A 25,058-nucleotide genomic window follows, 5' to 3' on the forward strand; every position below is an offset into this window, starting at 1 on the left:
TATGAACAACATTTAAACATATCTTTCAGCTCAACATAAGGGCTGCATCAGCGTTTCCCGTCATACCTCTCCAAGATAAAATTTACTTTAGCGTGTAATCACTCATTCTTGAAATTTGCAAAAAATAAAAATAAAAATATTGGAAAATGAATGCTTGCTGAATTGCTTTTTTAAATGGATGAATTCAAATCAATTGATACGTGCAAGATGATATTTTTTATGGTCAGTTTCTTTAATATTGCGTTTTTGAAAACCAAATCAAACGTATTCCCCGAACCAATATAAGCGCCACAATCTTCTAAAATCGTATATTTAAAAAACTAGAAAAATATAAAATTGCAGTAGAAAAATTAAAAATTGTGACAGATTTTAGAAAAATTTGAAATTTACATAGTTATAGGCAAATAAAAAAACGTACGCAGATTGTAAAAAAATTAAGTAATTAATTGTAAAAAAAAATTATACAAAAGTTAAAATTTAGACAGGTTACAGAAATTTTAAAAATTTAGGCATATCATAAAAAAAATTAAAACTTCACACAGACTGCAGAAAAAATTGAAAATTTACACAGGTTATAGAAAAATTAAAAATTTAGGCAGATTATCAAAAAATGTAAAATATACTCAGATTGTAGAAAAATTTGAAAAGATTATACAGATAAAGTATTAAAATTTAAATTCAATTAAAATTTAAATCAAAAAGTTATCTATAAATTAATTCTCCTACTTTATAGACAAATTAAAACCTTAGTATGTATTTTAATTTGTAAAAAAGATTCCAATTTAATTACAATTTATTACAGTTTATTAAAAATTGAAAATGATCATAGAGGATGAACAAAAAACCAACCGCGGTGGATCAACCAAAATACAGTTTGCATCATTTATTATTAACAAAAAATTCGATTTCACGAGGATGTAAAACACCCAAATAAGCCCGGTATCCTCTAGTAACATACTAGGCATATAATAACAATAATTATATTAAGAAAACAAAAGTTTTCTAAAAAAAATACAGATAAACATCCTTATTCTTCAAGGATCAAGGAATGTTCTATTTGCAGTCGCGTGTTGTTTTTTTTAAAAAAGTCACAATACAAACCAATCAAATGTCCGTGACCTCAATGGACACTAGATAAACATGAATCAATTTTTACAGTCGTTGATAGTCACAGACACGGAAAAAGACACACACACACACGTGAATGAGAATCAAAATCGATACGAGAAGAGCCAAAAATTAGGTAGAAAGCATCGTTTTAGGGCGATTCAAAATATTATCAACATTAGTGTTCACGATATCGAAAATGCATACTGTGTTGAATGGGTGCAATAAGTGAGAGGGAGAGTTTTTTTTTTTATAGAGGAGAGAGTGTGTGTGTGAAACACGCACGCGCATTCACCTGTCAGGCGACCTGTTGGTCACGATATTTCAACATCACCAGCGAAAAAAAGAGTATAACGCTAATATCTATGGTGGAATCGTGAACTAAAAAACGAAACTCTCGCCCTGTTACACACGAACGTTAATTGGAGACGTTTTATTCTAGTCACTGAGACCGCGGACTCGCCAGTGTCCAGTTTGATGATTTCCCCCATCTCTAGAATCTCCAGTTGAACTTCAGATTAGCTGTCGGAAATCGAAACTGAAAGCACGATCATGTAAAGTGTTTTCTTGCCGATCTTTGTATACATTGGATTTAATATTTTGATTGAAGTGACATGTCGATGACTAGCACGAAAGTCATCGTCGTCGTGTTGTTCGTGCTCGTTTCGGTGGATGTGACTTTCCAACAGACGAGCTCGAATGATGATGGGGACTACGATCCGGAAGAGGAACCGACCACGACGTTCCGGATGTTCGAGAGGAATCTGCAGAATGCGGCGATGAGACTGTTCTCGAAGTCGTTGTCGTACGCGAGAGGTGGAACGTCGTCGATGAATATTTCGTCGGAGTGCTATGGTTCGATCATGCTAGTGGTCATTGGATTGACGAATCTCAAGGAATGGGCCGTAACGTGTGAGTACTATTTTTTCCTGCGAGATATATTTTTATGATAAAATATGAAAATTGCCTATGTATGAATTCAAAACATGAAGTAATGTTTAATCCTTTTTCACAGAAATTTGAATCATTCGAGTCTCGTCGATGAAATTATTTGAGTCAATATATAATAAGCTGATAAACTAGATTATAATCATTAGAGATGATCAAATTTTGTGTAGAATAAAAATTTCGAATCAGAAATTTCTTATATACTCACAAAAAAACCCAGAAATTTTGCACATATTTACTAAAAATTTGAAATTTCTCAATTTATTCGCAAAAAAAATCAGAAATATCACATTTATTCTCGAAAAAGAATTTCCAAATCGGAAATTTGGAATTTACTCGCAGAAAAAATTTCCAAATCTCAAATTTCCTATTTATTCATGAAAATATTTTCCAAGTCAAAAATTTCGCTACTTATGTGGAAGAAAAATCCTTATCAGAAATTTCTCATCTATTCACAGAAAATTTTAAATCGGAAATTTCGCATTCATTAACAAAAAAAAAAAAAAGAAGAAAAACTTGAATCGAAAATTTCGCATTTATTCGTAAAAACGAACAAAACCAAAGATTTAGTTTTCTTTCAAGTTTAATTGCGAGGCTTATTAATAAAGTATGTAGTATATATAGTTAAAAGCTAATTATATTTTATAGAAGCCTCCTCATTCTATTCTTTTAGACTTTTTGCCTTCCGTCAGTAATACAGCGGCGGGAGCTCATTAGGCCGTTCCTTCATTTTTTTCAGCCAGCATCTGCGCTTCTTACACGGCGACCAAAGGGTCTTTGGTTCCGTCCTTAAGAGCTCCCAGTCGGGCCCCTACTTAACTCGTCCCGTCATCGTTTTCACCAAAATTACAGGAATGTCCCAAAAAATACAGATCATAATATGATCACCCTCTATACAAGTTTCTGGCTCGCGAGCGGTAGAAATATCGCGTATCTGGCCCGCGGACTGAAAATGTTGTGTACCCCTGCTTTAAATGAATATGTAGTGCATAGTTTTTCAAGAATCATTGACATCTTAATGTACGGACTAATCTGGACCCCTTAGTGAAACAAGAACCAAGAGATTATTGATTTGTATTGGACGGATTTCATTCGATAATTGATTATTATTGATTTTTATTTGATTATATATCACTCTATTTATAAAATAATACTATAATAGTGAGAATAATATTAACTAGTCACAATATTTTTTAATTTATTTTGATTTGATAAAATTGTATTAGTTTAATGTCTTGTGTATGGCAGTGTAAATTATTTGTAAAATTGATGCTTTATTGCAAAATAAAGCAATACACTTAAGTGATATGGATACAATCATAGCAGGATGCATAATATGCAAAATATGTTCCAGTGGAAAAAGCTGTCAAAATACACACAACACGATACATACCTGGCGTGACATATTCTCTTCATTTAAATTCATTTAAATATCGGCAAAAAAATTTAAAAAAATTGCGAAAGGCAAAATAAAGTTCTGAATAGCAGCTAAAAATTTATCAAAGACATGAAAAGTCGCCTGAAACAAATTTTTAAAGACAAGGAAAGTTGCTGATGACACTTAAAAAAATTATTAAAGGCAAGTAAACTTGCCAACTACCGCTAAAATTGCTGAAAAATCACCAATGGCGGGAAATGAAGGGCTAATGCAAGTCGAAAAAACGTAGATATTTTGATAATACTGTAAAATCTCTCACGTGCACACCGAGAATAATTGTTCTTATTCCGGAGGTATGGTCAGCCTAGGTATTGTTGATCATATATTGTTGCTATTCTACCGGAGTACCTTTCGAGGGCTGGATGGCTGCATTTGGCCCGGGGGGGGGGCGGAGGTGGTGCACCCCCATTATAACGCACTATGGCTATCTACATAACTACCGTTAGTTGCAAGTTACTTTGAAATAGCCTGAAAGGTGAGGCAATGGATCTAATTCTTATCTGAAAAAAAGAACACTTTACGTTGCTTGTGGAAATCCAGTTTATATTTTTCAAGGCCCCCCTCAAAAAGACAACAACCAATTAATCTCCAACGAACAAGATCCCAGCCCAGTTTCACAATTATTACGGAAAGCAGAGTAATCATATGATGGGGCCATATGATCTTGGGTCATTGATCTCCTATTTCAAATTTACGCAAGCTTATAAACTGTAGGTACGTTTCGACGAGTGCAATGACATTTCGGAATCGAGATGATGATTACAAGTTTGCAACAGTTAGTGGGCACTTTATAATGACCGCATCGCAATTTGATGTTAATCAGAAATGACATGGTGATATACGAGAGGTTGCTAGATTCTTTTAGATCAGTGTTTTTCAACAAATGGTGAAAATGTTTACCCAAAAAAAAAAACAATCTATGTAGCCACTACATAATTTCAGATTCAAAACATCTAAATTTATTATTTCTGTTTTGAGCATCAGCCGGTCTGCAAATTATTTTCGTAATTTCTTTATATTTTGTCGGTCCGCACACACACAAATATTATTTCTTTTATCTATTTATTTCTAGTCAGTCCGAAGAATATTTTACATATTCATTTATTTCTTGCTTGTCAGAATTTTTTTTCCTATTTTCACTTAAAAATTTTCTTCCATTTATTTATTTTCAGTAGGTCCGCAAATTATTCTTCCTATCGATTCATTTTTTGCTGGTTAGCAAACTATTTTTCCTGATCATTTACTTTTTGTGCGGCGTAAATTATTTTTTCTCATTTCTGCCTGGTCCGCGAAGTTTTTAAACTATTTCCACCTATCCGCAGGTGTGACAAAAAATTAGAGAAAACTATTATAGATATAATCTCTCATGCCATTTTCCATTCCGTAAGGCAAAAAAAAATCGGTTTTCAACTGATTTTGAACGTGAATGAACGTTTAAAGTGTGAAATGATCATCGGCTCAAGAATAGGCGGAAATAGACTTGAAAGTCTGGGGGGGGGGGAGGGCATGATAATGAATGGTGGGAGTAATGATGATGATGATGATGTCAATTCATATATACGTATATACATTAGAACATTCAGCTCAACCTTTGATGCTGGGGGGGGGGGGGGCAATTCCCGATTTTAACATTTTTTAGCCCATGTTCCCCCACCCCACCCCATTTGAACCATATTTTTGAACTGATACATCGGACCATACACCAATAAAAAAAAAGTCACCTGGTCTCCTTTGGGAATCGAACCCAGGTCCTCTTGAAAACCGTGTGTGAAATAAGGAAATCTGGTCGTGCCGTCAGTTGTGTATACGGTAGCACACACATCTTCCTGGTTTGCAAGAGCACCTGGGCTCGATTCCCTCCGGAGATGAGATGACTTTTTTTCTTCCGAGTTCACTCCTCGGCATAATATCCGGAAAAGGTCTTTTTCCCATGATGTAACATGATTTTCTTTGGAGAGAAAGGTTTCCGTAATCCCTGTATAGCGATACGACCGGAGTTAGTATGTAGGTAAAGTAAATGCCGGTAAAGTAGTAGCAGTAGTTGTGAACGTCATAGCCGAGTTTGATTTTATTAGCGAGGTATTGTTTATTTAGGTTCCGTAAAAAACAGTATCGTCATCCTAATGGATTCGGCGAAAACACACGTCGAAACCTCTCCCATAGAGTCCACGTAGAGGAGGATTGATGCAGTTTTTTAAAGGTAAAACTATCTTTCTCCTAAATGAGGTGGTGAGAAAAAAGTTCAAGGACAACCGAAAAACCGTCATATCTATAAAACCTGTGGATGTAAACATAAGAAAATATGAGAGTGGTGGCAATAAAAAGTAGGACTATAAACATTCACTAGTGAAATTTTAATGAGTACTGCACTGTGTCTGACGAAAAAACGTTGAATTCATAGGAAAGGTGGAAACCTGAAAAAAAAAATTACAAGGACGAACATGTTATGTGCCAGGGAAAGAAATTTGCATATTCGGCATGTTGATTTAGCAGCTAAGACTGTTTCGATCGGTCTTGCGTTGTGAAATCAAGTTTGTCTCCAAAATGGGAAGATGCCGAAGGCAACAAATTTAGCAGAAATTGAAAAAAAAATCTTTGCTCTCGGAGGAAATGGGATGTCTGGTCACGAAATTTCAAGAACTAAAAGATTGAAAACTGTGTTGTTTACAATTTCACAAAATGATTCCAGGAATTTTAGACTGAAAGCTCACACAGGTAGGCCCCAATCTCTCAGTATTCCTTAAAAAAAGTCGGTTATCCACAATACTTGCGTGAAAAAAATGCTCTGGTGTAATTCAGAAGAAGTACAGCTATCTACTTTGCAAACGTCGAACTGCGTGTAATGTGTTAAAAAATAATCCGAATGTGTCCAGTATGTAAAAATGATGTTGAAACCTCCCGTTATAATGAAACAATACAGCCAACAGAGAGTTTGATTCCACAAGGAATCTTCTTCGATTCCCCAAGGAATATCTTTTGATGCCGAGTTGAATGATGTTTTCACTGATGAGGTGTTCGATTTAGATGAACCTGATGCTTTTAAATATTATTGGCATGATCTACGCCGTGACAGAGCCATATTTTCGAAATGCCAATTTGGAGGTGGATCGCTGATTGTTTGGAGAGGTTTGGCATCCCAAAGAAGAACCCCAGTCGCGTTCATAAGCTGCAAAATCAACCCAAAAAGCATTTCGAGCCATTCTGGCAGAAAATTTACTTTCCTGAGGCATCTCATCACTTTTGGACAGTATTTGTTCCAACAGGATAATGCTTCTGTACATGTTTTAACGTCTACAAAGTCTTGGTCTGAAGCCGATTCAGTGAAACAAGTTGACTAGCCAGCCAGAATCTGAATCCCGTAAATTCTTGTGGGGCATTTTGACACGAGAAGTGTATAGATATGGTACGAAGTACTAAAATAAACATAACCTTATGACAGCAATCAAACAAGCTTGAAAGAAGATTTCATAGCAAGTTATTTATGACTTATCTCGATCGATGATATACAGAACGATAAAGATTATAGAGAAAAAAATTATTTTTATTCTTGGTAATTAAAATGATTTTGTGCATAATTTTCCAGTGTGTATCACACTTTTTCTCCCCCAAGTTTTTATTTTTACAATAAATTAAACAATTTTTTTTCTCAGTATAACATTTCTAACAATTTTTTTTTCATTGAAAATTGTTTATTTCTATTTGTAATTTTCATTCTAAAGTTTTTATATATTTACATCGACCGGTTTTTTAAATTTTTGTGATCTTTCTCGGTTGGGTCCTCTTAAACTTTTTCATACCATGTTATTGAGTAAGTGGCAAACCAATTAATTGGATCTGATCCAAAGAGACATTAATTTAAGGTTTCATTAAGGGGACAAGGAACGTTGAAAATGAAGATAATATTTCTTTAATGTTTTCAGCTAATATGTTTTTAAATAGCGTAAACACGCACAATAAATGCATTTTGGGGAATCGAATCAAATTATTTGGGAAATTTTTATGTTTAATGAATGATTTATTGAAAAACAACCGTAAAAGTGTTTTATGAACTATATTTATTGAACTCTGTTTATCCTCCCCCGCGTTCCCTATTTTGATGAAAGCCTTTCTACTTTTGTTATCGTACTTTCAAAGTCATACATAAATATTTATAAGCATGCATTTTAGAATATGTCGAAAGGATGTGAGAAAAGAAAGTAAATACCAAAATAATCGTACCAAACGACAACTTTTTTTTGGCCTTTTTAACAATTAATTCATATTTTCAGTAGTAAATATTGATGGTTTTAAAGATGGATGCACTTAGTTATCTCAAATAGGTCATAAAAAATAAGTGTAAAATTTTGGTGTTAATTTAATGAAATATGATTCCCAGGGACATTTTTAATAACAATGTGACGGAAAACAAACGTGGAGAAAACTATAAATATTTCCCATAGACAACCATGGTTTTTAAATTATAAAAATCGCAATAGAAAAATAACTGACGAACAGATTTTACTGCGGTTTGTTGGAAAATGCGCAAATTTCAATATTTTTTTTGTGTAATAAAAACATTTTGTCATTTTAATGATTCGAACGTACCCTTAACGTACGAAGAAAGATATCGTATAAATGGCTTTGAATAAATAAATTCTTGACGGTTTCATCGAGTATATTGATTTATGTTCAATCTTCCATATGACATCAATGAAATTTTTTTAATATGCGCTAATGCAAGCACAAGTGCGTTTCGTATGTAAAAAGATGACATTGAATTGCTCAATGAATGAGTGAGCCCATTTTCAATGCACATCTCTTTTTCCAGTTTGGTCATGACCTTAATAGTAGAACCGGTAGGTGGGATACAATCGAGAACGATTGTGCATGGGACTAATTGCGCTTGTCAGTTGATGTGACGGGCAACCAGCTGCGACATCCCCTTGAAACCAGAGGAAAAACACATTTACAGAGACTCTACTGTTTGTCTCGTCCGTCTGATGAGGTCCTGTATATATACAAAGGACCTCGACTAAATAACACTTCATCAATCAGACATTGCAGATACATGCGTTGTAACACCAGCCCCCTGATGAGTACGGACAATAGTAGGTTTTACATTGCTAAATTATTAAATTAAATTGTGTCGGATATTGCTGAACATTAGCGGATATGGACAGGGCTACCCTTTGCCTTGATGCGGATGCATTGTTTTGCCACCCGTGGGGTTATACAAATTTTGCCGCCCTTCTCCGATTCTAGTGTAATTTTCTTGACCACTCATTCCACAAATTTGTGACCCCGGAATGTGTAGTCAACTTTAACCCCCACCACAACAAATATTCTTGTCTCTTAGACACTGTTTTTGCCACTCCCATGCTTGCGCACTTTCACTGTCACTCATTTGGTATTCCACCTCTCTGGGTCACTCTAACACTTGAAAACTCTCTAGGTCACTCTTCTGGTCATTCACATGCTTGCAAACTCTCTAAGTCATTCGTTTGATCCATGACTGAATTAGTCCCTTGGTCTCTAGGCAGAAGTAGATTTATAGTTTTATAGTTTCGGTGATTTCTGAATTTTGTTTAGTTCTGGAAACATTTCTTTCATTAATTTTTTTATTGAAATCTTATCTCCCATTAAATTTGGATTTCTATCATTTTAAAATTTTCTTAGACATGGATTTATTTCTTTCCTCAAACTTACAATTACTTCATTCCTGAATTTTCAATTTCTTAACTTTTCACTTTCAATGAATGTGGTTATCCGTCAATTCTGAATTTTCTTAATGCTGGCATTTCTTCTTTCACTTGAATTTGGATTTCCATCATTTCTGATTTTCCTTATGGTTTTGGAATCATTTCTTTCCTAAAATTCTAATTTCTACCATTTCTGAATTTTCTTAGGTATAGAATCATTTCTTTCCTTAAATTTGCATTTCCTTCATTTCGGGGAATTTTTTGTTTCACTACTTTTTTCTTTCATTAAATGTGGATATCAGTAAATTCTGAATATTTTCACAGTTCTGTAAATATTTTTTTCACCAAGTTTGCAATTTTGTCATTCCTGGATTTTTTTCGTTCTTGCATTATTTCTTTCATTAATTTCAAATTTAAATGAATCCTGAATGTTCTTTAATTTCAATGCTAATTTCCAAATTTGTGTATGGATTACATCAGAGCAGGGTCCTGTAAAGTCGCATTTGTCACACTGGGTGAATCTGGCGTAGTTTGGAGTAGTGCATTATACAGTCGAATCCCGTTATAACGAACTCCAAGAAAAACCAGAGAAATAACTTCATTATAACGAAATTTCGTTATAAAGGAATTCCAGATTTTTCATTGTTCTTACGTACACTTACCTGGAGGGATTAGGAAAGTTTTCGTTAAAACGAGATTTTCGCTAAAACGGTATTCGTTAAATCGGGATTCGACTGCATTGCATTTTTAATGCATGCATGAAAATTCAAAGGCAGCCAAAACAAATACATACATAATTGTCCGAATCACGGAAATGATTCACGTGGTTTTTTCAACATATTTCCCCCACACCGTTGTCTATCGAAAATTCCATTGAGCAAATACCATATAAGGAAAATCCGCCAATGTTATGAAATAAGGCAGCAAAATTTTACATTTCCATTTTTTTAGGAGGCGAAATCACGAAACATGTTGTGCATTCATCGATTTTCCACGTTTCCTGCCGTGCGAAAAATGCATTTCTTGCCGACAATGTGAGTCGTGTTGTCGTGGTGCGATTTTTCCGTAGTCTAATGTTTCTCATATGCTTGCAATTGAAATTATCCAAAATCTTTCCGCAGTCATAATTGTACCTCGGGTCATAATAGTGGTTAATACAAATTAGGGATAGTAACAATCCTTTGTTTTCCTTATTTATCTTTAATGCTCACAGTATTCAGGTGACTCCTGGGTTAAACTTTCAGGCTCAAGAGTTTGAGATGCCTTTTCCAAATAGAATACCTCAGAAACGCGCGATGCAGAACCGTGGCACATTCACATACATGTCCAATTTACCATTGTTAATTGGAAAGTTAAATAGCACCACTTTGCTGCAAATGCACTTCACGAGTTTGTCTAACGCTGTGCATGTGTACCACCTTGATGAACATGCACTTCACGTGTTTGTCTACTGCTGTGCATGTGTATCATCTTGCTGAACATGCACTTCAAGTGTTTGTCTAGTGCTGCGCATGTTCACGCGTTTGTCTTGTGCATATTCACGTGCTTGTTTAGGGCTGTGCATGTGCAACCACTTTTGAACATGCACTTCACGTGTTTGTCTAGTACGACTATGCATGCTTTTGTGCATGATGTTTGTGGTAGAGGGAGGGGGGGCATACGTGATTCTGCAGCCTACCCCCCCACCACAGCGAAATTCAATGATATTATAACGGCTTTTTTTTTGTTCTCACCTGGAATTTGCCATCCATAAATATTGCCGACGGGTCAATTTCCGCTTTGCATTCCTCCCTGAGTAAACGCATACATAGCAGATGAGCAGATGAACACATGAAGTTCCTCAGAGGAATCTTTACGAGGTGCATATACGGTTCAGTAGTCAGATATACAAGCCATCCTCGTGTCCAACAATAATTTAGAAGGACGTTCAGGTTACATCAGTCTGATTTTTATCGTTGCCAGAAACTCGCCTTTCCGGGCAGCATGTGCAGCTAATGCATAAATGCAGGCGTGAAAACAAATATCGTTGATTGATAAATATACATGGCCATTTTTTGCTCAGTTACGCTCTACAGCGTGATGCCTAGTTTTGTTTACATGACGCTTAAAACAGAAGCTGCGTCCACTTTAGTGTTGTGTTTTTGCATACAAGTAATCTGGGAATAAGAACCTTAAACACGTTTCTCGAAGAATGCTAGTTTTTGACGTTCTACTTGGGAACATGATTTCCAAAAATCGATTGATTGCATCATTACAAATTTCAATTTCATATATGATATTCCGATGTATATTAGTAAAGTTATGAACTCAAATCTAAGGTTTATCACATATATTTGCCTAATTAGCCTAATTACACTACAGTGTAATTAAGCTAATGCAACGCCACAATTATTCAATCATTACACTTCACTCATAATTAGACAAACTGATTGCAGATGGCAGCACTATATATATAACAAGCATAACACAGGAACAAACTTCACGTCATATTCACAAAACCTACACGCACATTCCAGCATGTGCCATTTCGTTAAAAATTCCGTAGAATTTCATTTCACCAGGATCATTTACGGTTGAGTAGCAGCTGTTTCAGTGTTTTTGTACACGACATAGTCGATGAAATTTTAAAAAAGTCCACACGTACATTTACAGATTTGAGTGTACGAGTGAAAGAGTATGAGTATACCATGCAATCCTTTAACTTTTGCTTCAGAACCTGCACTACTACTAGCTAAATGTGCTGTAAAAATAACAAAACATTCCATTCATAGAATATTTTGTAATCTTGTTTCGAATATTACATAAATTGTGCTTGAAATTTGACATAAAAATGACTTTTTGATAGAAAATGATTTTGGCGATCCAAAATTCATTATTGTTCACACCATTTTGAAACATTTTCTATCAGAAAATATTATTAAAGTTCACTCCAGTACCACTTTATAGAAAAGTGCCAAGAAAGCTTATAACGTGTGCCATGCATTTTAGTTCATTATATTGAGTTTTATCGGTGTGTATATGCTTATTTTATTTTAGATTGTGTGTGTGTGTGTGTTCGGATTTTTATTTATTTATATTTTTAACCTATTTATAGGTGCCATCTCCTTATGTATTTTCCCCTTTTGGTGCGTTTCTTGAGTGTAATAGTTTTATTGTTTTACTGATATTGCCGCTTTTTCCCACGAATGATTGATTTTGATTTGAAAAACATGCAGCTTTTTGTTAAATTTATAATTTTATCATATATATCGAATATAATTTGTATGTACATGGGTATTTTATTGGCTGTTATGCATTCGGGGATTCTTTTAACACATTTATTAGCGTAGTTTTTTTATGCATTTTCCCCCTCTACATATTCGTCTGTCTGATTAATTTAGTGTTTTTACTGATATCCCTCCATTTTTTCTTTCCGTTATCATTGAGTGTTTGTATTGCGCATCTAGTGAAGTCAGAGCCCGTTGGCCTTTCATAGGTTTGTATACTGAATAAGTAAATAAATAAATAAATAAAGGTAGTCGGTACACATTAATGGGGTTGTTATCGTTTCAGTGCTGGACGCATCAGGGAAGTTGAGTAGCGGTATACTGGAAGGTACAACATCGTCATTGGGAGACTACGACGAGTGCATCAACATTGAAGCCAACTACAAAATCAGATCGGCCCACTACTGTATGGTCGAAATGAAACTGAGCAGGGTCCTCAAAGACGCCCTAAGAGATTACCAGTTCGGAAACAAGTCGTATTCGGACTTGGCCAACACCGATACCGTGAGTAACTCCTTATGCTTCCTTTAGACAGAAAGTTTTGACATTACGTTAACGGAGGGGATCGTTAACTTGGGTTCGATTTCCGGTGGGGAGAAAACGACACCTTTGCTGCTCTGATAGTCGAGTGGTCATGATGACGGACTCGCAACGCGAGGACCAGCGTTCGATCTCACCGTCACCACAGTTGTGGTTGACTGAAGTTGGTTTTCCCAACTTCGTGGCGTGAATGCGAGCCAATCTCCCAGTTAAGAAAATTCTCGCTACAGAAAGCAACAGGCCTTGGTACAGATATTCAATCATTACACTTCAGACACTTCAGTTCTGAAATATAGATGACAGCAGTGAAAATCAGACACAACGCTATATACTCACTCAGACTGTGCACTGTTAGGTTCACGCACTCATGCTTCCGGCATAACTTACTCTGTAGTAAATTGCTCTTGACGATAGACCGAAGTTGTGCTCGGTTTGAAAGAAAGAAAAAGGGTCGTTACGCAAACTTGGGTAACTGGAGCTTCTGATATCAGTCATACAAATCCACTTAGGGGCCATTCAAGTATTACATAAGCAGATTTTCAGCCATTTTTGACCCCCTCCTTGCCAGCAAAAGTCAACAAAACACTGGACCCCCCTCCCCCCCGTCAGCAGCTTAGAATATTTCATATCTTCAAAAAGGGATGGTAAATGACGTAAGTAACCTTCAAACACCCCCTCCCCCCTTTGTCATCAAAAGTCAGCAAATCCGAAACCCCCCCCCCTCCCCCCCCTCGATGCTGACGTAATACTTGAATGACCCCTTACAGTTAGAGTTTATGTATCCCGACCAAAATTTGATTCGCAGGGGGCCTTCCGAGATAGATCGTACAAATTCGCTTACAGTCCGGTTATAAATACACTTACTGTGTCATTAGTTTCATTAATTTCGAAAAAGAAACTGTTCCGCGGGCCACACACGAAGCTGATCGTGTTAACTTTCGGTTGCGGATGAAAAAGGTCAAGAACCCATTGCGTTAACGACATTCATGCTGACTTGACTTTAACACTAGAACCGCGGTACTTTCGGTATACCTAGAACCGCGGACTGGGTCAAATTGACCAAGACTGTGAAAGAACGGTGTTTTATAGCGAAAACAGTAATCTATTTTAGGTTTCTGGGTTTTCCCCTACTCTTATTCAATGTTGTTTAATTGTGTATTCATAATGGAATATTATATTTGTTTATGAATATGTAAATGGGCTTCAAAATTAGCTAAAAAATGATGTACTTCAGTAAAAGAAAAGATTTAGTATGCATTATTTACTATATTCAGTCCAAAAACATTTTTTAGTAATCTCGTAATATGACAAAGATGTAAAATAAGCACGTCAAATTAGGTATGAGAAAGTCTATAATATGATTCTGTCAAATAAGTATTAATTTCTTCCTGATAAGTGGAATTTATGATGAGCATTGAGCAATTTTTTTTATATTATTCTTGCACATTCATCGCATGTTGAAGTTGCACATCCCATGCAAAAATTAACAGTTTTGTTTCCACATTTTTATGTTACCTGCATCAGACTCATTTATTTTTATTTATTACGATTATTATTTTTTTTTTGATCGCTCACCAACAATTACATGATCAAGAGCACACATTCCTTTTGCGCAAGGGCAACGCGTATGATGAACGCAGCTCTTCAATACGATTTTAGAGAAACTGCTTTCAAAAAATAGTTCTGTACTGCTCTATACAAAATACTGGAATATCTTTATAGTGAGATCCAGGTTATTGTAGAAAACGTCTATGATGCCACCTTCACCGAATATTTTCTGGGCATTTAATCGCTACAACCACGATCGTTACACTTTGTTGAATTGTAGTGTGAAACAGTTTCTGTGTGTGTGTGTGTGTGTGGAAGCTTTTTGCGGGCTCTACTACCAATATCGACTGCCAAATGAAGCATGCTGAGTAATGAAAAACTTATATCGTTCTTTCCTTGATAAATTGTAATTGTGGCATCATTCTTAAATAGAATTGTAGTTTCACTATCTTCATTGCGTCAGATAATATTGCTCTTCGATTTCCTCTTACCGTCTCTACTAAGCTCGTATTTTTTGGCTTTTAGCATTTGAGCCAGCTTCAGTGTAGTGAAAAAAAGGTGTCGGTTGAGGCATTTCTGCCCTTGTTCTCAAATGGCTCGATCAGTTGCATCACTATGTGATCTGAAACAGAGATTCATTGGACGCTGATACTCCCCAAGGTTTGAAAATACGTGCAAAACGTATTTGGTGTGCAGGCCAGCATTTTATTCTTTTTCTGTGACATCGTTTGCTTACAGAAATTTCAACTACACGCTTTTTTTTTACAGTTAAGCTTTTACTCTCGCAAAATCTTTATTGAGTCCCGTCAGAATTCCAGGTATTCAAGTTTACAAAGGAAAAAAAAGATTTAGTTCTATTTGTCATTCCTCCATTGAAAAAAAAGATAATCTGCCCTGATAATGGATTGGCCTTGACCTTGAAAGACCTTTATTCTTCACTATCTTCATTTACAAATGATTTTAGAAAAGGTAACCACTTCCAAGAAAATTCTACACCCCTTTTTTTCTATAGAATAGTACGTTGGATCAAAATGACCCAAACCGCGGTTCTAGATATAAGTGCTTATAACTCTGAAACATGAAATGTGAAGATAATAAAATTTTCGTGAATTAATATCCATATGATATCATGAAAAGTAACGAAATTTTTTCAACATCTGCCGGTAAGTTTTCGAGATAAATGAAAACGAAGTTTGATTTGGGTCAAATTGACCCACTCCGCGGTTCTAGTGTTAAAAGAAGAAATTTAGATGTTTTAACTTTAGGATGCGAACTTTGTTATTTTCAGTTCCTGGGGTTCCTACGGCACATCAAGGTCGATCCTGAAAAAGTCGTATCTCGGATCGGGCTCTGCGTTCCTTCCAAATGTTCTGTGGAAGACGTGCAAGAGATACTCAATAACGGTGAGTAAAAAGACGGGGGTGTTTCAGAAAGAACTTTCTAAAACGTGAAGTGGCATGTAACTTAGCAATAGTTAAAGACAGAACGAAAGAGCAAGCATTTCGATAAGCAGACGGGGAATTTTAAGTAAACCAGTTTTGCGGAATTAATTACAGTTTTAAATAATAGATGGCACCACAGTCATTTCATTTCAAGTCTCGTTTCTTTGGGAATATTTGAAGTTCAATGTTTACAGTAAGAGTTCTCAAACGCTGTACTTGATTACACAGTTCATCTATGCAACATACGCATTGATTGCAGCAGAAATATTGCAGAAATGTGGCTTCAAACTCCACTCTGCACTTTTGTCACGCCATTGTTAAGCAAGGTGACCATTTCGAATTCACCGTTTTGTGATTTCACCAATGTGTGCCAAAGACAATGTCATCTACTGTTTAAATAACTGCGGTGCCCTCTGTAAGTCAAAGTTGTGACTAATTTCACAAATAGGCGCTTTTAAAATTCCAGGACTGCCTATTGAGCGAACTACTTTTTCATCTTTGTCTATCATTACCGTTTTAACGAATACCATTATAGCGAAAATCTTGTTTTTTATCGAACACTTTTTTAATCTCCGAGATAAGTGATTGCATAGGAATGATGTAATTGGAATTCCTTTCCAACGAAATTTCGCTATAACGAAGTGATTTTTCTGGTCTCTTGGAGTACGTTATGATGGGATTCCACTGTATTTCCAAGTTGTCATTTCAAAGTTGGCGAGTCCTTTCTGAAAAATTCTGCACATTTTATTAGTTGTAATACTTCTCAATTTATTGTATAATACTTCTCAATTTCGAAACACAATTATTTGAATTAAATCCTTCATTACCGTGACATAAATCCCCTTCGCCGAACGTTGGTGGGATTCTTAGAAATTACCATATCAAATTCGGAGAAATGTTCGATTGACTGATGTCATGTGTTATTTTTTTTTTGTGATGCGCTGCCGTCTATCTGTTTGATATGATACTACTGTTTCACGAAAGTACTGGGATTGTTTCGAGTATGTTCCTCATTATGTGATTTTTCACAGTGATAAATGTAAAAAAAATTATCAGTTGAAAGCTGTAAAGAGTTAAGTACGCAGTTGACTAGAAATGAATAAAAATTTAAAGTAATGAATAATGTAATCAAAAACAAGCAATAATTTCATACATTTGTTGGTCTTGGTAAAGTATCATAGCTGGTTCGTGAGCTGGCCGTGCAGTGTGCAGGATACAAAGTAGTCTAGTACTCGGACTTGAAAATTGCCGCTTGATAGTCAAAAATCAATGGTAACGTTTTATCATTCCGGAGGCATGTAGTCCTTTACTGAAAGAAACTGATTAAAGGGGGACACCACTTGAGAGTACCGTGTATAAGCTGACCACCAAAGCCGCAATAAATTGAAATCTCGTGTATAAGCCGACCCCAAAAAAAAAATCGGTGCATTAAAGGGAACAAAATTATATTTTCATGCAAAATGAATAGCTTACGGAAATTTACAATAGACTTTTTAATCCGTTTCTTTTAAGTCTCCAAGCTCATAGTAGTAACATCAGATCATCATAGGGGGTGCGGCATCTTCGTTTTTATCTTCATCTGGGCTGTCATCGCCATTGTCACTTTCAAAGAGGATATCATATTCGTCAGTTCTGTCCATCGCATTGCTGATGAAACACTTTTTTTAATTATCGGATGATAATTTCGGGGGAAAGAGAATTCCACGCCTCGTGTATCCATTGATACACTAAGCCAATATCAGGTTTCTTCAAGGCACCACTTTTTTGTAGTTTCTTTATCATAGGAACTCATCCATTCGATCCACAAATTCCTCAAATAGTCTTTGAGAGGCTTGTTGATGCTTACAGCTAAAGGCTGTACAATCGACGTTAGCCACCACCAACCAATGATGTTTTCAATTTATTTGCCTCGGCTTTCACATTGTTAGTTTTGTGATGTTTGAACATATCCCATACCAACAATGCCGGTTTCTAGAAAACTGCTACAAAAATGACAACTGTTTACGGGAGTCGATATTTTATCATCAAAAACTGACCCGAGTATAAGCCGACTCCCCCCCTTTAGGAACGAATTTTTCCACAAAAAAACTCGGCTTATACACGAGTATATACGGTAATTATTTTGTAAACCATTCACACATGGGCATCAATGAAATTGAATGAGGCCGATTACCAATGATCGACAATGAATATTTCAAATTATAACAGGGATCAGTGGCGTCATAACGAGCTAGCCATCAGAATCAGTCCCACTACCCCCTCCACCCATGTCTGTAATTTAGGTCTTATATCTGATTTCTTTAAATTACATTTTTCGTTCTGTGTGTATCTTCGTTCAAATTTTATTTTTGACATTGGAAAATTAGTTATTTTCTGTGTTTTTCCAACGAAAAAAAGAGTTCTTTACTGAAGGGGTCTCAAAATGTTCGGAGCAGGAGGCTCGTAACTAAGACGGTCCTGATTATGATCACCATTTTTCGGTGAAAATATCACATTCCCCCATAAGCTATTTTAGACCGAATCGACTTAAATGAGTTTGACTAGTGGATGCAATGGTCATAATGGCAGACTCGCATCACGTGGAACCGGTTTCGAACCCCAACCGTCACCACAGTGATGGTTGGCGGAAGTTGGTTTTCTGCGGTTCTCAACTTCGGGCGTGAATGCGAGCCGATCTCACCCGTTCAAAACTCTCAGCAAAGAGATCAACAGACCTACAACGGTACAATTATTCAATCATTGCACTTCGCTCATAGTATGAGAAATTATTTGTGGATGGCAGCACTGCAACAAGCATTTTCACAGAAACAAACTTGACATCAGGTTCACAACACATACACGCTCATTTCCCGGCATGCTCGAGATTTTTTTCGACTCTGCTTTTATCTCTCCATTGAGACAGCACGGGGACCCCAGAGCCGTGCCCGGGTGAGCTCATGCTTTAAGATGGCAATGCTCATTAGGGGTATGTATCAGTTGTGAACAAATTACTTCAATAGTGCGCATATATGTAAGGGGAAAAGTACAAACTGAAGAACAGATTTTTGACTCACATTGAAATTCCCCCCCCCCCCACCCCCGATGGAAGTGTCCTCATAAATGAGGACGTATGTTAACCCCCAATAAAGACGACCGTACCTGTGTCTTATCATCAGTAAATGATAACTTATTTTATGAGGGTTTCAGTAAATTCTATGAAGGTTATGCAAATGTATTTAATCCTTTTTTTGTCTTTGGAGGTCTGTCCGGTTATGACATACCAGCGACGGTCAAGAGATGCGAAGGACGCAAGAAGACAAAGATTGAAACTCATCAGATAGTCATCCTGTAAGTCATTATCAACATTATCGTCGTCATACGTCAGAGCTAGCAATCACAACTATTTATTACGTACTGAAATGATAATAATTAGTGTACCAGTTACTCAGTTTTGGGGGAACTAAATGACCAGAATAGGATTCGTGGTTTTGTCGTCCTTGTCTCATTCTAGTCTCATTTTTTTGACCGCTCATTCTTCGAATTCACCTCAATGTGCGTCTTAAAACCCTCTTGATTCTCCTCACCCCCTATAACTACCTCTGTGTCTCTAATTCACTGTTTTGGTCACTCTTATCCTTGCGAACTCTCTAAGTCACTCTTTTGCTCATTCACGTGCTTGCTAACTATTTTAGGAACACACATGCTTGCACAAAATCTAGGTCACTCTTTTGGTCACTCACTGACCTAGTACCTCGCTCTCTATGTCGTCCATGTTCCAACACGGTCTAGGTCACACTTTTGGCCGATCACTGACCTGACTCTACACTTGTTCACACACACGCACTGGGGCCCCTCTTTTGGTCGCTCCATGCTCACCCACTCTCCTGGTCAAGCATATGCTCACACACACACACTCTCTACGTCACTATTTTGTTCGCTCACTGACCTGGTCTTTCGCTCTCCCAGTCACTCTTTTTGTCACTTCTTGGCTCACACACACGCTCTCTCTCTCTCTTTAAGGGCACTTTTGTCATCCCACGAGTCAAGACAATTGCAATCTTTCCCTTCTTCAATTCAGAAACAGACAAAATGGGACAAACAACACTCAGTGTCTGATAATTAACAAATAGCCTTCGTAAGAAAGCACCTTTTTAAAAATGTATGCATAATAAAAGCGGTTCTGTTTTGGTTAAAAAACTATTGTCGTTCATTGTTGATGCAGTGGTGCCTTCTGTTGTAAATATGTACAAGGAACATAAAAAAAGATGATAGCTCACGTGTCCTCACGTCCAAAAGTTTAGGAATATATCTCGTAACTTTACTTCAATGCTTTCACTCGCATATCCAGTACGTAAATAATAAATAATATCGCTACATTGATTCCCTGCTGCCATCTACAAAATATATAAAAAAAATACTAACCATCAGTCTGCTTAAAAACCCGTCTGAGCTGAATAAAAAATATACTTCGATGGCATAATATAAATGAAAAAGAAAATTACTATGCTATGGTATACGAGAGGGATCCATTTTGTTTACAGATGCGGAGGGAGGGAGGCACTTTTTTGGAAAAATATTCAAAAAATAGTTTAAGATCCGTAGAACCGCCTCTTATTATCGTCAAAGGTTCCGCGAGAAGATTTTCGTTGGATACCCATGATCTAGGTCACTCACTATCGTTGTCCGTCACTCTCTCTGGAATTCTTTTGGTCATTCCCATACGTGCGCACGGTCTAGGCAGGGCTGGCTAAAGAGCATCCTGGGATGCCGGGCAAAGTGATTTTTCTAAGGCCCCCCACCTAGACAAATATATTTACTTTCGAAAATGTTAACCATATCTCATTTTCACGCGGCCCCCTTCGCCCCTTGGGCCGGCCCATGCGTTAAGAAGGCACTGGGTCTAGGTCACTCTTTTTGTCATTCACTGACCTTGTCACTCACTGTCTAGGCAGAGGCAAATTCATAATTTTACCTCTTGCTGCCTGACATTAAATTTTTGCCGTCCTTCTCCCATTCTACTAATTATTTTCACCACTCAATTTCCCAAAATTTGCCGCCCCTCTCAACATGCCGTTTTGGGCTATAGCCCGCTAAGCCCCTCGCATAACTGCACGTGGCCCAGTAATACCCAGGACATTTTACTTCCACGCAATTTGGCCGCACCTCTTTTATTCCAAAAAGGTCCAGTTTTTTCCCCCCGTATTGTCCTCGAAGCTATGTCATTATTAATTTCTAGAATCAAGGATTAAAATTATTTTCCACATTATAAGTTATATTATGATAATGATGAGAAACTACCTCATTTCACATTATTTTTACGTTTTTTTGAAAAAAATATTCACGCAGTGCTGCTTTTTTCACGTCTTGCCGTCGGAGATTATTTGTTTCAATAGCAACGAATGGCAGCTTTGCTTATTTTTGGCATTTTTGAGCTGATTGACAATTTTCCATGCAACATCCCAATTTTTTCAATTTTTTTCACGAGGAAATATGGCTAGCTGGTCGTCCTCAGTGACGACTAATCACTACTAGACACTTCAATAAATGAAAAATTACACGTGTTTTTACTGCCATCTAGGAAAACTTATAGACAACTTATTTTTCACTGACTTATGATTTCTTTCATAGATGGCAGCATCACATTCAGTTTTAATTTTTTTTAAGGCCGGTATTACACTGTAAAAGTTTGATAAAATCCCTTTTATAAAACTCAACCAATAAAGCTCATAGGTTACATTCGAGCAAATGCTGCCGGTAATCTTATTGGCTGAATTTTTCAAGTTTTATAAAAGGACTTTTAGAAAACTTTTATAGTGTAATACCGGCCTAAGACAGGTAAATTTAAATCAAATGGAAAAATTTACTAACTTTTTAGAATTACGTTGCCAACAAGTAGTCAGCAGATACGATTACCATTCGTCAGCATTTATTAGGACATGTCCTCATTCTTGAAGTTTTATTAATCATCTGTATATGTTTTAAATTTTCACTTTTGTCTCTATTTTTAGGGTATACAGAATGTTTTTTCCAGTTCGGGGGTGGGGGGGGGGTAACAAATACACACTGCAGAACATACAGGGTATTTCAAAGAGCACTTCCTGCGTTTGATATTTTTATTTTTCAAAACAATATGTGGCCTACGCCATAGGCGTATTTATGGTTTCGCCGCCTGCGGGCAATACCAATTTTGCAGCTCTTCTCCCATTCAAGCCTAATTTTATTGACTCGAATTCGCAGCCCTGCGCTGTAGAAACACCTCTGTCTATAGGTCACTTTTATGGTCATTCACATGCTCACACACTGTTTTGGTCACTTACACCCTTGCACACGTCTTAGGTTACTCTCTGTTTTTTGTCACTCACTACCTTGATCGCTCTCTAGATCACTCTGTTAGTCATTCATATGCTTACACAATGTTTTGGTCGCTCATTAACCTGATTCCTTGATCTCTAGGTCACTTCCACACTCAGATCTCTCTAAGTCACTTTTTACTGAACTGGCCCTTCGCTCTCTACGTCACTAGCTTATACACTGTTTCTGTCACTCACTGACCCGGATCCTTGATCTTCAGGTCACTCTCACGCTCAGACACTGTCTAGTGTGAACTCTCACTCTTTTGGTTGGCCACTGATCTCATCCCTCTCTCTCTCTAGGTCACTACTGACAGGTTCTTTGCTCTCTTGGTCAATCTTTCGATCCCTCACGTGCTTTCATATTCTTTCGTTTCTCACGTGCTTGCAAACCCTGTAGGTCATGCGTTTGGTCACTCACTGATGTAGTTCTTCGCTCTCTAGACATAGGTAGACTTATCGTTCCATGCATGTGCGCTATAAAAAATTTTGCCACGCTTCTCACATCCTAATAATTTTCTTGACTACTCATTCCTTAAGTTTTCCGCTCTCTCTCTCCGAACTTGCCGCTTCGGGCTATGGCCAGCTAAGCCTCCACCCCCCATCCCCTGCAAATACGCATCTAGCTTGCGCTATTGGTCCACAGGTACCCACAAGGAAACTGCTAGCTTAAGGGCAGGGCTGTGACTTGATCTTTGGTCAGCCGGGGCAAGTACGCATTTTGGCACCCCCTTGTATGTAATGTTGAATGAGAGAGAGTAAACTTTGTGCCTTCTGGTCCTGGTGCCCCGGACGCCAGCGTCCGGGGCACCAGGTTCGCCTGCTCCTCCATAGTTGCGGCCTTGCTTAAGGATGTTTTTGCAGGATGTGGGAGCCATTTTCGGCATGTATCTATTCTTACCATTCAGAAATGTTTTAGTGGGTACGCGGTAAAATTAATACTACTTGTAGTAAAATTTCTGATTTTAAAGATAATTTTCATCTTCCCTCACTGACCAGTCTGGACAGCATACTGACAAACTATACATTCATTATAATTTATCAACAGTTCTAACTCTACCTTGAACTTCGTCAAAAGTAACGTAATGCATTCTTTTGTCATACGTTGCGACCAATCAAAGGACGATTAACTTCTCCCGTAACTGTGTAAGGTTTGTTAATATGAGTCCGGAGCCGCTGCGGTGGTCGAGTGGTCATAGCGACGGACTCGCATCTCGAGGTCCCGGGTTCGAACCCCCACCGTCGCCGCAGTGGTGGTCGGCTGAAGTTGGTTTTCCGTGGTTCCCACCTTCGAGAAGCGAATGCAAGCCGATCTCCCCATTAAAAAGTCTCGTCGCAGAGAGCAACAGGTCTACAACGGTAAAATTTGCACACATTACACTTCACTCAAAGTTCGAAAAATGTGTGGTAGATAGCAGTACTGTATAGCAAGTATTACACAGAAACAAGCTTCACGTTAGGTTCACAACACGGACACGCACATTCCAACATGTACCAATTCGTTAGAAGTTCCACAGAGGAATATGGACGAGGTACATGTGTGTTTGGCTTAATAGTAGTAATATGAGTCCGGAATGTTATCGATTATCGGTTGGATCGTTGGTCTGGCTAGAACCCCGTCAGTTTTCTGTTTGGTGTCGCTCCCGAAATTATCCTCCCCATTTTACACCCCCGACGTTTCACCCCGGAGGGGAGGGCCAAGTAAGTAGGTATGTGACTACATGAGTGACCAAATTAATGGATGGGTGATCATGGGACCACATGAGTTATCAAGTTAGTGAACTGGTGTAAGAGTAGTTTTCATACATGCACTCATTCAATCGCTCACTCAGTTGGTAACTCATTTAATAATTTGGTCACTCCACAGCATACGTACGCACTCTATGATTTCTACGATAATTCTCCCACTCACTCAATCGCACACACGCTCAATCATTTACCGAATACTATTGGGTGTATAGGGGTGTATATTTATTCTTATATAAAAGTCACTGATCCCTTCATTTGGTCGCTCATACGATCACTCACCTACTCACTTAGTCACTTGTTCACTGACCAGAAATATCAGGGGCGAAATATCCGGGGTTAAATTTCCGGAGTGAAATGTCAAGGGCCAAATGCAGGAGGAGGAAATATTCGGGGGTGTAATGTCTGAGGTTACACGTCAGGCGTGAAATGTCCGCACGAAATTACAAAGGCGAAACGTCAGGGAGAGAAATTTCAGGGACGAAACGTCAGGGGTGAAATTTCAAGGGTGAAATGTCCTGGGAGAAATATTCGAGGGCAAATGTCAGGGGAAAAATGTGAGGCGAAACGTCATCGGCCAAGTTTCCGAAAACCGATTTCCAAGAAGAGTATAAATATGGGAAGTAGAAAAAGCGGACACTGATACTTCTAGCTTGGAAATGGAAAGCCCAGGGCATCCCACCATGATGAAATTGTCAGATAATACTGAGTACAGCTAATGTGTTTTCAATGTTCATTTCAGGACATTATGTGCGATGTTCGTAGCAATGGTTGTGATAGGAAGTTTGAGCGACATGTTCTTCTCAGCCGATACGGAAGCGATCCTGGGTAACACATTTCTTTATTCGAACCACCCGATAATGAAACTACAATCTACAGGGTGATTCAGAAAAGATGGGGAAAATGTTTGCGTTTCATGTTAGACGATGCATTCTTTGATAACAATTGTTTGTATTCACGTTCTCACATCTTGAAGTTTTCCCCATCTTTTCTGAATCACGCTGTATATAAAGATT

The 25,058-nt window shown here is 37.4% G+C and overlaps 1 protein-coding gene across 1 annotated transcript in view; it reads left to right on the forward strand.

Annotated features, from left to right (window-relative positions):
* The first annotated feature begins 1,486 nt into the window (after window positions 1-1,486).
* Window positions 1,487-25,058, forward strand: part of LOC149084173 (nose resistant to fluoxetine protein 6-like) — a 62,733-nt gene continuing 39,161 nt past the window's right edge. Inside the window, exons 1-5 of the mRNA XM_089234519.1 lie at window positions 1,487-2,019; window positions 12,724-12,941; window positions 15,814-15,928; window positions 19,207-19,294; window positions 24,785-24,870. Of these exons, the coding sequence (XP_089090645.1) occupies window positions 1,722-2,019; window positions 12,724-12,941; window positions 15,814-15,928; window positions 19,207-19,294; window positions 24,785-24,870 (805 nt within the window). The 5' untranslated portion in view covers window positions 1,487-1,721. The remainder of the gene's footprint in view (window positions 2,020-12,723; window positions 12,942-15,813; window positions 15,929-19,206; window positions 19,295-24,784; window positions 24,871-25,058) is intronic.

The sequence above is a fragment of the Pholcus phalangioides genome, unplaced genomic scaffold (assembly GCF_987345545.1).
Source record: "Pholcus phalangioides strain wild (caught in Gottingen) unplaced genomic scaffold, Ppha-v1.0 ptg000008l_1, whole genome shotgun sequence".
Classification (NCBI taxonomy): Eukaryota; Metazoa; Arthropoda; class Arachnida; order Araneae; family Pholcidae; genus Pholcus; species Pholcus phalangioides.